General features: G+C 45.4%; 1 protein-coding gene across 3 annotated transcripts in view; it reads right to left on the bottom strand.

Annotated features, from left to right (window-relative positions):
- The window catches only part of ARHGAP42 (Rho GTPase activating protein 42), a 174,733-nt gene that overhangs the window by 58,065 nt on the left and 103,030 nt on the right, over positions 1-13,638 (bottom strand). For all 3 annotated transcript variants that reach the window (XM_034408886.3, XM_034408895.3, XM_034408904.3), the window contains exon 6: positions 4,640-4,750. In XM_034408886.3, coding sequence (XP_034264777.2) covers positions 4,640-4,750 — 111 coding nt within the window. The remainder of the gene's footprint in view (positions 1-4,639; positions 4,751-13,638) is intronic.

The following is a 13,638-nucleotide window of genomic DNA, read 5'->3' as shown; positions in this document are numbered from 1 at the left end:
TTGTGGTAGCTGTTACTTTTTCTCTTTCTCTCTCTTCCCTGTTTTTTTTTTTTTTTAAAAGAAAAGGAACTAAGGAAGATAATAAGTGCTTGGCTGACGAACTGAAGGTTAGAGGTCAAATTCCTACCAAAATCGTCTTCCTGTGAGAATGAGATGACCAAACAATCTCAGGGTCGACAACACTACATAAAAATAAATACAAGACTATTTGAGGTTTTCAGATACTATGTTTTGTTGGCTGGAGCCTTAAAAGCTGCTCAGCACACTCATGGCTCGAGCTGTGTTAAAACTTTGATTTATTGAACTAGTTAATTTAGGGATTCAGAGAAAGGTTAACGTTTGTGGATCTGCATATAATTATCTCCAACAAAACATTAAGCATGTTCATCACTGCACAGTTGCAGTACCAAGTTGCAAACGAGCCACTATAGATTAATTACCACATTAATTACTTATTAGCTCAAATCCAAGGTTTTTCAAAAGTGCAATTTTATACGATTGCAACGATCAGGGGATGCATAGTTACAGGCGAGACGGCTCGTAATCTTTTGTGGCTCTACTTAATAAAACAGAACTGTTTATAAAGAGACTTATCGTCAGACATCAGCTAAAGTGGTTAAGTACACATCCTCATCCATAGTTAGAGATCTCTTGAAAGTGGTTATAGGACGAAATTGTATCACTGGCTGTTGTGCAATTAATGTTTGCAGATAGCTTCTTGTTTCTGTTTCTTGTAAGGAAGACTGGTAATTGCTGCCCTTATTGTGCTCATCAAACCCATATCCTCTGGACCTGGGCTATCAATGCAGCCATTGAAGCCATAAATTTTACGGTTTCAGTTTGTTTGTTTGTTTGTTTGTTTGTTTGTTTATTTATTATATTTCTATACCGCCTTTCTCCCGTAGGACTCAAGGCAGTGTACAGTCAAGAAAAATATAGATACACAAACATCATAAAATTGCTAATTAAAATTATTATTATAACATAGTTTGGCCCAATTAAATAGAACCTAAAATTAGATAACATTTTAAAAACATTCACATGTTCATATGTTTAGCCCCGCTTGTTGGAACATCAGGGTTTTGAGGGCACGGAGGAAAGCACAGAGATCAGGGATATTTCGTATCTCAGGGGGCAGTTCATTCCAAAGGGTTGGAGCCCTCACAGAGAAGGCCCTCCCCTTGGGAGTCGCCAGTCGGCATAATCTGACTGACGGTACCCTGAGTAGTCCCTCCCTGTGAGAACGAACTGGTCGGTGGGAGGCTATTGGTGGCAAAAGACGGTCTCATAGGTACCCAGGTCCTAAGCCATAAATAAGTTTATGTATTTTGCTACATCGAGACTGCTCTGAAAAGAATCAACCAGAGGAAGATCAGAATTCAATTTGTGGAGTCCTGATGTTCTCTAAGCTTGGCGGTTTGCTCTCAGTTATTTCATGTGGGGTTTGCTTATACAGGTAGTCCTCGACTTACGACCAAAATTGAGCCCAACATTTCCATTGCTAACTGAGACACGTCCTATTTTATGACCTTTCTTGCCATAGTTGCTAAGTTAGTAACACGGCTGTTAAGTGAATCTGGCTTCCCCATTGACTTTGCTTGTTAGAAGGTCGCAAAAAATGTTCATCTGCATCTGTCATAAATATGAGTCAGTTGCCAAGCATCTGAATTTTGATCACATAACTATACGGATGGTACAACAGTTGTAAGTGTGAAAAATGGTCATAAGTCACTTTTTTTCAGTGCTGTTATAACTTCGAACAGTGAACTGTTGTAAGTTGAAGACCTACTTGTACTCACTAGCACTGATGATGTTACCTAGTTGGGTAAAAAACAACCAGGCTCAGAAACCACCAAGGACTCTACATTTCATCCCTGAGAGAGATATATTCTCTTTCAGAGTTCAATTTTTATCTACATTATGCATCCTACAATCTGACTTTGGTCAAATCTATTTAGAAATTATTTGACTGTGCTAAAAGAACAGGGTTGAAGCATAATAGTTCCACTTTTATAAATACTTTCCATACTCTTTTTTTAATTATTATTCTTAAATAAAAGGTCAAATAGATTTATTGAAACCTGAAGATTAGTGCTCTCTGGCAAGCATTTTAGCCAATTTTTACATTATGAAATTCTAGTTGCACAAACAGCACTGCCATTAAAATGTCACACAGATAGATGGCAAGCCATCTGCAATTTTATTCCACAGTGGATGAGAAAACCTTTCTGTGAACGTTTAAACCATGACTTAGTTTAGACTTTCAGTTTTTTACAGGAAAAATTCACTTCCTTAATTGACTAATATATTTTACTTGATTTGCATTCCTTGGGTGGATACAATTCTGGTGATTAAAAACTGCATCCACTAGGAATCCTAAGACTCTTCAGAATTTCAGTAGGAGGTCCTTATTAAGGTAACCAGTAGGTAGCTTGACCGCTAGTCAGCTTTGGCTCAATTGTGATGTTACAATCCACATTTAGGAATATAGAATAACAGAGTTGGAAGTTGAATATTATGGAAAAGGAGCATAGTCAGTCAATCCTATGAATTATTTCTATTTTGGTCTGTATGTAGAAGTAAATAGCATTATAGTAAATAGCATTATTAAAATTTACAGGCTCAAGAAATTCAAACCTTGGAGGTCTTCTAGTCCAACTCCCTGCTCAAGAGGAGACTTTATACCATTCTGGACAAATGGCTGTCCAACTCTTCATAAAATTCTCCAGTGATGAAGCACTCATAACTTCCAGAGGCAAGCCATCCCACTGACTTATTATTCTCAGTATTAGGAATATCTCTTTAGTTCTAGGTTGGAGCTCCCTTGATAAGCTTCCATCCGTTACTTCCTGTCCTGCCCTCAAGTGCTTTGGAGAACAGGTTGACCCCTCTTCTCCGTGACAGCCCTTCAAATATTGGAAGACTGATATCCTATCACCTATAGACCTTATCGTTAGACTAGACATATACAGTTCCCGTCAATGTTCATCATGTGGTTGAAGCATAATTTGTTGAAATATAACAGGGGTGTCAAACTCAATTTCATTGAGGGCCGCATTAGGGTTGTGTTTGACCTCAGGGGGCTGGGTGGGCATGGCCAGGGTGGGTGTGGCCAGCTTGATGTTACTCATGTTGGCGGTGCCTGTGGCAGCCCGAGCGCTCTGCTGGTGAAAACGGAGCTCAGGAGGGCCACATGCCCTCCTGAGGCAGAGGCATCCCGGGCTGGTCCTTCACTGTTTCCAGAGTGGACTCGAAGGCCAGATCTAAGCACCCCATGGGCCGGATCCGGCCCATGAGCCTTGAGTTTGACACCCCTGAACTATAGTTTGGAAAAAAAACCAACAAAGTTTTGTGATCAGACAGTTTAAATTTAAATTTAAAACAAACTTGCACTGTGCTTGGCATTAAACATGGCTTGGTATTAAAACAAAACGAATCAAATTCGTGATGATGCCTGTCATTTTTCTGCCAAGGAACCCTGTATCATGAAATACAGAATGCTAAGAATAAAAAAAAAGCAAATAAGGAGCACAATACAATCTAATATGACAAGATTTCCGCTTACTCAAAGTGATCCTTACACAACAGGACAGTTCTACTCCTCTCTTGATTTTCCATTTCAGATTTTTGAAGGCATATGGGGAGGGGAAAAAAGGGCCTGGTGGAGGGAAATCACTCCTTTTCCTTTTTAATTTTTTTAAAAATTAAATTATAAAATAAACTACAAAAATACAAATAATAAGATACAGTGGGGAGGAAAAGGGGAAAGAAAAGGGAGGAAGGAAGAAAAAAAAGTGTTGACTTCTGTGTCTCTGTTGCAATAGAATAAAGTATCAACATCAAACCTCAACTTTTTACTTTTCCATAGTAATATATACTAGCCATTTCTATAACAATAAATCTAATTGGTAAAAAAGTTTCATTTTTTCTCACCTAAAGTACAAAGTCCAGAAGTGATTTCCATCAGTGGTGGAATTCAAATTTTTTTACTACTGGTTCTGTGGGCGTGGCAGGGGAAGGATACTGCAAAATTCCCATTCCCTCCCCACTCCTGAGGGAAAGATATTGCAAAATCTCCATTCCCACCCCACTCTGGGACCAGCCAGAGGTGGTATTTGCCGGTTTTCCAAACTACTCAAAATTTCCGCTACCAGTTCTTCAGAACCTGCTGAATTTCACTCCTGGTTTCCATGTAGGAAGAGGAGTGATTTTCTACATGGAAACCGCTTCTATGTAGAAAATCACTCCTCTTCCTATGGAAGCCAGTCTGCTGGCAGGAGAGACCAATCCAATCTTATCTGTACTGTTTACAGAGATTCCAGAATTAATAAAAATAGGTTTACTGCGAGATAAATAAATATGAAAATATTTTGAGAATAGGATGTTTGAATGGATGTTATGGAAAAGTAGCATTGTCAGTCAAACCCAGTAATTTTTTCTATCTTGGTCTCTATTTAGAGCAGGGCCCTGTCAAACTCCCGGCCTGCAGGCCGGATGCGTCACACACACTGGCCACGCCTGGTTTAATGAAGGGGAAAAAAGTCCCAATACGTCACGTGACGACGCCGTGATGACGTGAGTTTGACACCCATGATTTAGAGATATTTTGTTTATATCAAATAGCATTATTAAAACTTACAGGCTCAACAAATTCAAACTTCTTTCTCTCTTGCACTTCTTGGATTTTGAAGACGTATTCTAATGATGCGTCATAAAAATTTTGATGTTCTCTGTCAATCTGGGTGTCTGCCTAAAATTGAAACATAAAATGATTGTAAAAATATACAATTTATGCTATTAGTATTGTTATAATTGCATCAGGAAAGTCTTCTGGAACAGAAGCTCCATATTGACTCAATATATCCTATAAAAAGTAAGTACACGATAAATTCTCATGGTTAGGTATTCTACTGGATTAGGAGATGCAAATTGTTTCTTTTTTTTTTCAAATAAAAAAAAATCTACAGGAATAGATAGATCAGCATGAAAATCTATGCACTGCAAAGTATACAATCATCTGAGATTCATATTTCCATGGGAGGAAATTCAATGATCTAATCACAGAGCTGCTACAGAAAACTCACTCTTGGTTTCAGACATGATGAATTATTTGGTCTGAGAACTATCCTTAAAAAAAACCCAAGAGCAATAAATAGTTCTTAGTTTTGGGAAGGGAGGGGTTGCTTCTGATGTATCTTAGTTTTATTTAGTATTTTCTCTGATCCAGAACATAAATGATTATGTTAAAGAATGGAGTCAGTTAGATCAAACTCAAATTAATTGTTAGACAAAATACATTCCTCTTATGAAAAAGAACAAGAAAAAGTACTATAGAAATCTAGATTGAGTTAAAAGTGAGTAGAGGATCATTTTGTAATCATGTGCTATCTATCTGTCTGTCTGTCTGTCTGTCTGTCTGTCTGTCTATCATCTATCTATCTTTCTTTCTTTCTTTCTTTCTATCTACCTACCTACCTACCTACCTACCTACCTACCTACCTACCTACCGTGTTTCCCCGAAAATAAGACCCTGTCTTATATTTTTTTGAACCCTGAAGTAAGCGCTTGGCCTTATTTTCGGGGAAGTCTTATTATTTTGGGGTGCATGGAGCAAGATGGCTCCTCTTGCCGTCTTACCTGATTTCCAGCTTTGTCTCCCTAATCCTAACCAGAGGAAATGACAGGGAACAGCTGCGCATGAGGTTAAATATTTTCGGGGAGGGCTTATTTTCGGGGAAGGGTTTATTTTTGGGGGAGGGCTTATTTTGGGGGGAGGGCTTATTTTCGGGGATACACGGTATCTATCTATCTATTAAATGTAAATAATGATCGATTATCATTATCAGATTCAGAAGTATAATGGAAAGGATTATAAAGAAAGAAGTTAAACAGAAATACATGATCCCTCATGAATGTACATGAATTCTACAATCCACATCTAAAATTTAGCCAGTGAAATATGGATAATCGATAAAATATAGATAAAATGACAGTCTAGAAACCATTTATTGCACAGTCAAATTTATAAAGCAAAGATTTCAGAGAAGTAAGTAATACATAGGGCATTTTTACTGGTCCCAAGCCAAAGACAGATACTTCTACAATTCCCATTGAATCAATAGTACTTTAGTAAGATCATTCAACAGACATCCAGAGGACTTATATGCAATTAAGTTCCTTTGACTTTGGGTAACTGCCTATTGAGATTCTGCCTATTCCTTTAATCACAAAAAAAAAACCTTTAGCAACCTTAGAGAACTTCTGGAAAATACGGAGGACAATTTTGGTGTTCAATGCACTGAAAAGCATGGTATAAACCAGTCTTTTCTATTATGGTACTTACTAGGTAGAGGTAGTCCTTGACTTATGACCACAATTGAGCCCAACATTTCTGATAAGCGAGATAGTTGTTAACTGAGTTTTTCCTCATTTTATGATCTTTTTGGCTGCATTTCTTAAGTGAATCACCATAGTTGTTAAGTTAGTAACCCGGTTGTTAAATGAATCTGGCTTCTCCATTGCCTTTGCTTGTGAGAAGGTCCCAAAAGGTGATCACATGACCCCGGAACACTGCAACCGTCATAAATATGAGTCAGTCGCCAAATGTCTGAATTTTGAATGCCTGGCCATGCTGCAATGGTTGTGAGTGTAAAAAATGGTCGTAAGTCACTTTTTTTGGTGCCTTGGTAACTCTGAACAGTCACTAAATGAACTGTTGTAAGTCAAGGACTACCTGTATGTTGGATTTCCAGTCTCAAAACAGCCAATGATCAGGGAGGGTGAAGCGTATTTGCAAAACAACTGGATGACATCATGCTAGAATAGATCATACTTAGAATAAATGTTGGTTTTTCACCCTATGGATGATGGAAATGCATTCCTGAGGAACCAGACTGAAGGGTATTTATAAGGAGTGGAGGATGATAATGTTCTTGAGGAATAAATCGTTAAAAAAAATTGCAAAGCCCAACAAAAATAATAAAGAAGTTAAAGACTTCTGACAGTCATACCCTACCCAACACTCCCTCCCCCTTTTTGGAATGAGTGGGTGCGTCTGTGGGCAACATTCTAGAATCCTCAGTGGGCTATGAAATGTTTAGCTTGAGAGTCTGACAATGAATAACAGGAAATAGGAATAATCTGGTGATTTTTCTACTTGCTGTTATACTCTCCTGTTCTAACAGCTGAAAAAAATAATGAGACAAATACTAGACCAAGCACCGCTACTAATCTGAATAATTACTAAAAATGACATCAATATTCCACAATGAACCATTAGTAGTTTTGTTTCAAATACTTAAAACTGATGTTTTAATTGTTTGAAACAAAAATTGTTTGAGAAGGGCCCTTCCGACTCTGCTATTCTGTTATGTTTCAAAAATATTTTTCAAATCTAAACATGTCTTTGTGTATCCCTGTCTTTCAACCCTAAATTAAGTGACATGAGGTGGCCTAACTTTCATCTGACAAGTAATCATTGTATATTACTTCTTTTAAATTCATTAATCTTCTTTCAATAGCTTCTTGTCAAAGACAACATGAAGGAAAACATATTAAATCCAGAGCTTAAATATCTTGGGTCATAAAAGAAACGGACGTTGCTTACCTGAACGTCCCTTCTCGACGCGCAGCTGGAGAATCCAAAGCTTCGGGTTGTTCAGTAGTTGATAGCCTACACTGAGTGTGTTCCTTTAAGAGATTTCTCTTCAGACACGCCCACTTGCTCAACAGAGTCCCAGTTTTGTTCACGAAGTAAGGAGCAGTAGAGCGTCAGGAAGGAATGTCCAGCAGCCAGCTGGGTGGGTTGGATTCTCCAGCTGCGCGTCGAGAAGGGACGTTCAGGTAAGCAACGTCCGTTCTCCAACGCGCAGCTTGGAGAATCCAAAGCTTCGGGATTTACCCAAGCAAGTTCATACAGGGAGGGAACCCGGCTGCTGTACGTCGTCTGAAGAGTTGCATACAGCTTGGAGCACCCGGCGGCCGAAGGATGCCTCCGCCGAGGCAAAGGAATCCACCTTGTAGTGCCTGATGAAGGGGTTCAAGGATGACCAGGTAGCCGCCCTGCATATGTCGGGAATGGAGGCATTAGTGGCCCAGGCGGCCGTAGTGGCGGCGCTCCTGGTGGAGTGTGGAAGAATTCTCTGCGGAACCGGTTTGTTCCGAGCCGAATAAGCCCGAGAGATGCAGGATTTAATCCATCTCCCAATTGTCGTGGAAGAAACCTTCCGGCCCATGGAAGCGGGCAGAAAGGAAATGAAGAGCGATTCAGATTTCCGGAAATGCTCAGTCCGCTTAATATATCGGCGCAGGGCCCGTCGGACATCTAAGAGGTGCCAGTCTGCTTCCCGAGGATGTCGAGGATCGGGGCAGAAGTCCGGAAGGATCAATTCCTGGGCTCGATGGAATGTGGAATTTACTTTAGGCAGAAATGAGGGGTCTAGTCTTAATACCACGCGATTTGCGTGGAAGATACAAAGGTCGCTTCTCACAGACAGTGCAGCTAGTTCGGATACACGGCGAGCCGAAGTAATCGCGACCAGAAAAGCCACCTTAAGAGTCAGAAAGCGGAGGCTGATTGAGGCGAGAGGCTCAAATGGAGGGTGCATGAGGGCCTGAAGGACCAGAGTCAAATCCCAGGTCGGGTATCGATGTATAACAGGGGGGCGCAGGTTGGATGCCCCTCGCAGAAAGTCGCGAATCGTCGGGTCCTGGGAGAGAGGAAGCTTTGCAGAAGTCGAAAGGACCGTACTAAGTGCAGCAACTTGGCGACGAAGAGTGTTAGGCGCAAGGTGCTTGTCCATGCCCCGCTGAAGGAATCCCAGCACTTCGGGGACAGAAGCAGACGTTGGATCCAGGTGGAATTTAGCACACCAGGAGCAGAAAGAGTTCCAGGTTGCGTTATAAATGCGGCATGTTGACGGCCGTCTTGACGCCTGAATCGTGGGGATCGCATTGCTAGGCACGTTGGCTCGCCTTAGCAAGATCCGTTCAAGCGCCAGGCGGTCAACTGCAACCACTGCGGGTCTGGGTGCAGAATGACCCCCTGGCTGAGAACGATCCTGTCCCCTGGAATCCTCCACGGCCGTGCCACCGACAGGTCCACCAGATCCGCAAACCAGGACCTCCGAGGCCAGTGGGGTGCGACCAGAACGACGTCTGCCCTCTCTGCTATTATCCTGCGGATCAGACGAGGAAGGAGCGGTAGAGGGGGAAAGGCATAGAGGAGACCCCTGGGCCAGGGAGATGCGAGGGCGTCGACTCCCTCCGCCTGAGGGCACTGGTACCGGGTGAAGAACCTGGGTAGGTGAGTGTTGTCGCGGCTGGCAAATAGATCGATTAGAGGCGTGCCGAATCTGCAGACGATCTCGGTGAACAGATCTGGGTGAAGTCGCCACTCGGCGTGATCCAAGTGTTGTCTGCTGAGCCAGTCCGCTGTGATGTTCGCGGTCCCGGCAATGTGCTCCGCCACAAGGGATAGGACGTGCTTTTCCGCCCAGATCAGCAGTAGGGTCGTTTCCTCCATCAATGGACCCGAGCGAGTCCCCCCCTGGCGGTTCACGTGCGCCTTTGCGGTTACATTGTCCGTGCGTATCAGGACATGGTGCCCCGACACAATCCGTTGGAACCGTTGGAGGGAGAGGCGGATCGCACGGAGTTCCAACCAATTGATCCCGTTGAGGCTCTCCTCTGCTGACCACGTTCCCTGGGCAACGTGGGATAAAAGATGACCTCCCCATCCCGTCAGGCTGGCGTCCGTTGTCACTACCAGGCGCTGTAGATTCTGGAAGTAGCTGCCCTGATGTAGGCTCTGGGAGGACCACCAGAGGAGAGACCTTGAGACCTCTGGCGGGAGGAAAACTTGTGTGGGAGAGTTGCTTCTCCTGGCTCTCTGAAAGGGGAGGAGGAACCACTGGAGCTGGCGTGAATGGAACCTCGCCCAAGGGACGACAGACAGGCAGGAAATCATTTTGCCGAGCAGGCGGGACAGGAGCAGCAAGGGCACCTTCCGAGAGGAGAGGACCTGGGATGTTAATAACTGGAGACTGGAACACCGGTCCGTTGACAGGAACACCTGGCCCCTTACAGAGTCTATTAATGTCCCGAGATGGAGAATGCAAGTAGTGGGCTGCAATTGGCTCTTCGGGATGTTGAGGGAGAAGCCATGATGACGAAGGCAGCGACACAGCACTGCTAGGTCTCGGGATGCTCGGGCCGGAGAAGGGGAGAGCACTAGGATATCGTCCAAGTAGCAGTGGAGGCGGATCGGATGTTGACGTAGATGGGCCGCCACTGCTGCCAGGAGCTTTGTAAAGGTCCTTGGGGCGGAGGAGAGGCCGAAGGGCATTGCTCTGTATTGGTAATGCCTGTTGTTGTAGGCAAAGCGTAGGAAGCGACGATGGGACAGCCGTATGGGAACGTGGAGGTACGCTTCCTTCAAATCGATCGAGGTCATCCAGTCCGATGGTCGAATGGAAGCCAAAATTGATCGAAGGGACTCCATTTTGAACTGATGATATACTATAAATTCGTTCAGCCTCTTGAGGTCTAGGATGCCCCTGTGACCCCCGGATGATTTGGGGACCAGGAAGAAAATTGAATAGAAGCCGGTCCCGCGATGATGGTGGGGGACCGGTTCGATGGCTTGAATTTGAAGCAGGTGATGGATCTCTGCCTCCATTAGCTGGCGCTTGTCCAAGTTGGGGGAAATAGGGCATTGTACGAAGTGAGAGGGAGGTCTTGAACGAAACTCCAGAGTAAGTCCCAGACGAATTGTCTGGAGCACCCAGGCGTCCGACGTCGAGATCTCCCACTGGGGAAGAAAATGAGCCAGACGGCCGCCAATGGGAAGATGGATGTAGTCACTTCCCTCTTCGAAAGGTACGGGATCCCGTACCTCGAAATGGTCGTTTGGGTGCTGGGGCCTTCCGACCACGGTCCCTGAAGGATGATCTATCGAGGGAACGGTCGAAACCTTGAGAATAGGGCCTTGAGGAGAAGGATCCCGAGGGACCGGAGTCGTTCCGAAAGGGCTGCCTGGTGAAGTAGGACGAAGGTCTACGGTCTGCCCTCTTATACGATGATGGCATCACCTTCCGTTTATCCTTGTCCTCGACAAGGATGGGGTCTAAGGCTTCTCCAAAAAGACGGGACCCCTTATATGGAGTTGAAGCGAGGCGCCACCTAGACTTGGCATCAGCTCTCCAATTTTTAAGCCATAATAAACGGCGAGATGTGACGGACGACACCAGGGCGCGCGAAGCAAACTTCGCGGCGTTGAGCGAGGCGTCTGCTGTATATTCGGTAGCCGCCACCAGTTTGTTGACATCTTGGCGGAGGCGTGAATCCGCAGGGGGAAGGCGCTCGTGGAGTTGACGGAGCCAAATTAGGCAGGCACGGCTGAAGAAGGAAGCAGAGGTGGCTGCCCTAACCGCCCATGCGGCCGCATTGTGCGTACGTCGGAAGTTAAACTCAGCTTTTCGGTCCTCTGAGCGCAAACCGTCGGCGACGTCGTTGGAGATTACAGAGGAAGCCGTCAGATTGGCCACTGGCGCGTCAACAGTTGGTAACTGAAGGAGATCTTGGAGACTAGGCGCCGAACAATAAAGTTTTTTGTCTAGCCCCGAAGGAGCGGGCAAGGAGGAAGGCGTGGACCAGGATCGTTGGACCACCTCAGAAAATAGCTGTGGACACGGAATAAAGTCCGCTTGCGCCTTAGGCGCCGTAAACAAGGCCTCATGTTGTTGAGAGGTACTGGGCTGATCAACTTGAGAGACTGGGTCAGCCATATTTGTGGCCAACTTGGCCTTGCGCAAGAGCGATTTGAATAACGAGGGTCTAAAGAGCCCAGAGAAGGCTGGCTTTTCGGGTGGCATATCTGCATCATCAGATAAGTCCATATCCGACGGGTCGCACTCTCCCTCCTCCGAAGACGACTCCTCGTGGTGACCATGGTCCAGATACAGCTCGGACCCATGCGTCATAGCCTGATACTGGGTAGGGACCTGTTGAGGGTCCCGGGCCAGAGGAGGAGGAGGAAAACGTGGCTGAGGCCAGGCTCCATATGGTGCAGCCTGTTGAGAAGTCGCTGCCAGTGTCCTGGTAACCGTGTCAGAGATGATCCGCTGAATATCATACTGAGAAGGTGGAGGAGCTGCCTCCGTGGCGCGCAAGCCTGCCGCCGTGGGAGTAAAGGTTGCCTCCGGCTGAGACCGTCGAGGGAGAGTGGCAGTGCACGAGAGGTCCACCGGCTCCATGCAGTGAGTCGATAACGCCTCAGGGAAAACTTCCATGTTTGGCGATGGAAACAACGGTTGCAAAGGTTGTTGAGGAGCCTGATGGACGGGCTGGACCGTAGCCTCGACAACGGGCGAGAGTGGCGTAGGTAAGTGTGCGAAAACAGCTTGTGCTGACTGGTTGCGCGCTTTCTCGAACTGGCGCTCCAGAGCCTTGTGTCTCCTGGAGGCGTCCTTGTCTGCAGCTGATGAGTGTTTTGTCTTTTTAGAGCGTGGAGCAGCCGATGAAGATGAATGTGAAGCGCGTTTACGGGACCGTTTACGTTGCTTGGCCTGGTCGTGAATGCGCTCGGGAGAGCTGTTGTCCTCCAGATCAGATGAGAGAGCACGTTCAGCCATGTTGTAACCTTTGTTTCCTTTATTTTATTTATTTATTTTATTTTATTTTATTTATTTATTTATTTTTTTTTTTGAAAGGAGGAAGATGAAGATTCAGTAAGTATTTAATTTATGTGGTTATATAGATGGATACAGAGGAATAGGTGTTGCTTATTAGCCTTCTTTTTTTTTTTTTTTTTTTTTTTTTTTAAACAGGAAACAATTGAAGAACTATGGAGTAAATGAAGATAGCCCAAGACTAGCAGGTAAGTCTTTTTTTTTTTTGTTTGTTTGTTTGTTTGTTTGTTTTAGGAGTAGAGGCTGGGGGGAGGAATTGGGGTGGGGGGTGGGGGTATGGAAGCCGTGCAACTAGCCGATTGCTCCAAAGAGACAGGCTAGGTAGGTCCCCCAATGCTTGTAACCAGAAGATCGGCCTCTGCGACTCACTGCGCCTGCGTGAGGCTGTCACCAGGCAGAATTTGACAGCCGTTAGAAATCTTCTCTTTTCAGGCAAGGAAATGGCGCCGAACAGGGCTTGCAGAGCGAGGGCGACAGAAGGAATGGGGGGGGGCTGTTCCCCTTTGAAAACAGAACGGCGATAAATTGAGCCCAGAGCAGAGACCCAGCGTCCGGGGGGAGTCCTTGTGGGGGGAGGAGGGAGGCCGAGGGGCGCGAGCTGCGCTGATCGCAGCTCCCAGCGCTAAGGCAAATAGGAGTAAAAAGGCGCGCGCTTTGAAAGGCAGTCCAAGCGACGGCGCCTACAGCCCTTAGAAAGGTTGCAGCCGAGGGAGAAACAGCCGAAGGCTCAGAAGCGCTTCCCCGGCTGTCTGGATTGATACGATAGCGCTCCGGCGATGAAGGGGCGCACGTGGGGCGCTCCGGCGCTCGAGGATCGCTCCGGCGATGAGGCGACCGTGGGGGAGGAGGCTGCAGCGATCCCTGCGATGGCGACGGCGTGCGATCACTCAGAAGTGATCCAAACGCCAGGAAGCCCTCAGGGCGATTAAGGGAGAGGGAGAGAGACACC

Source organism: Pantherophis guttatus, chromosome 5 (assembly GCF_059756535.1).
Source record: "Pantherophis guttatus breed Tessera chromosome 5, ASM5975653v1, whole genome shotgun sequence".
Lineage (NCBI taxonomy): Eukaryota > Metazoa > Chordata > Lepidosauria > Squamata > Colubridae > Pantherophis > Pantherophis guttatus.
This window is presented reverse-complemented; position numbering and strand designations above follow the sequence as displayed.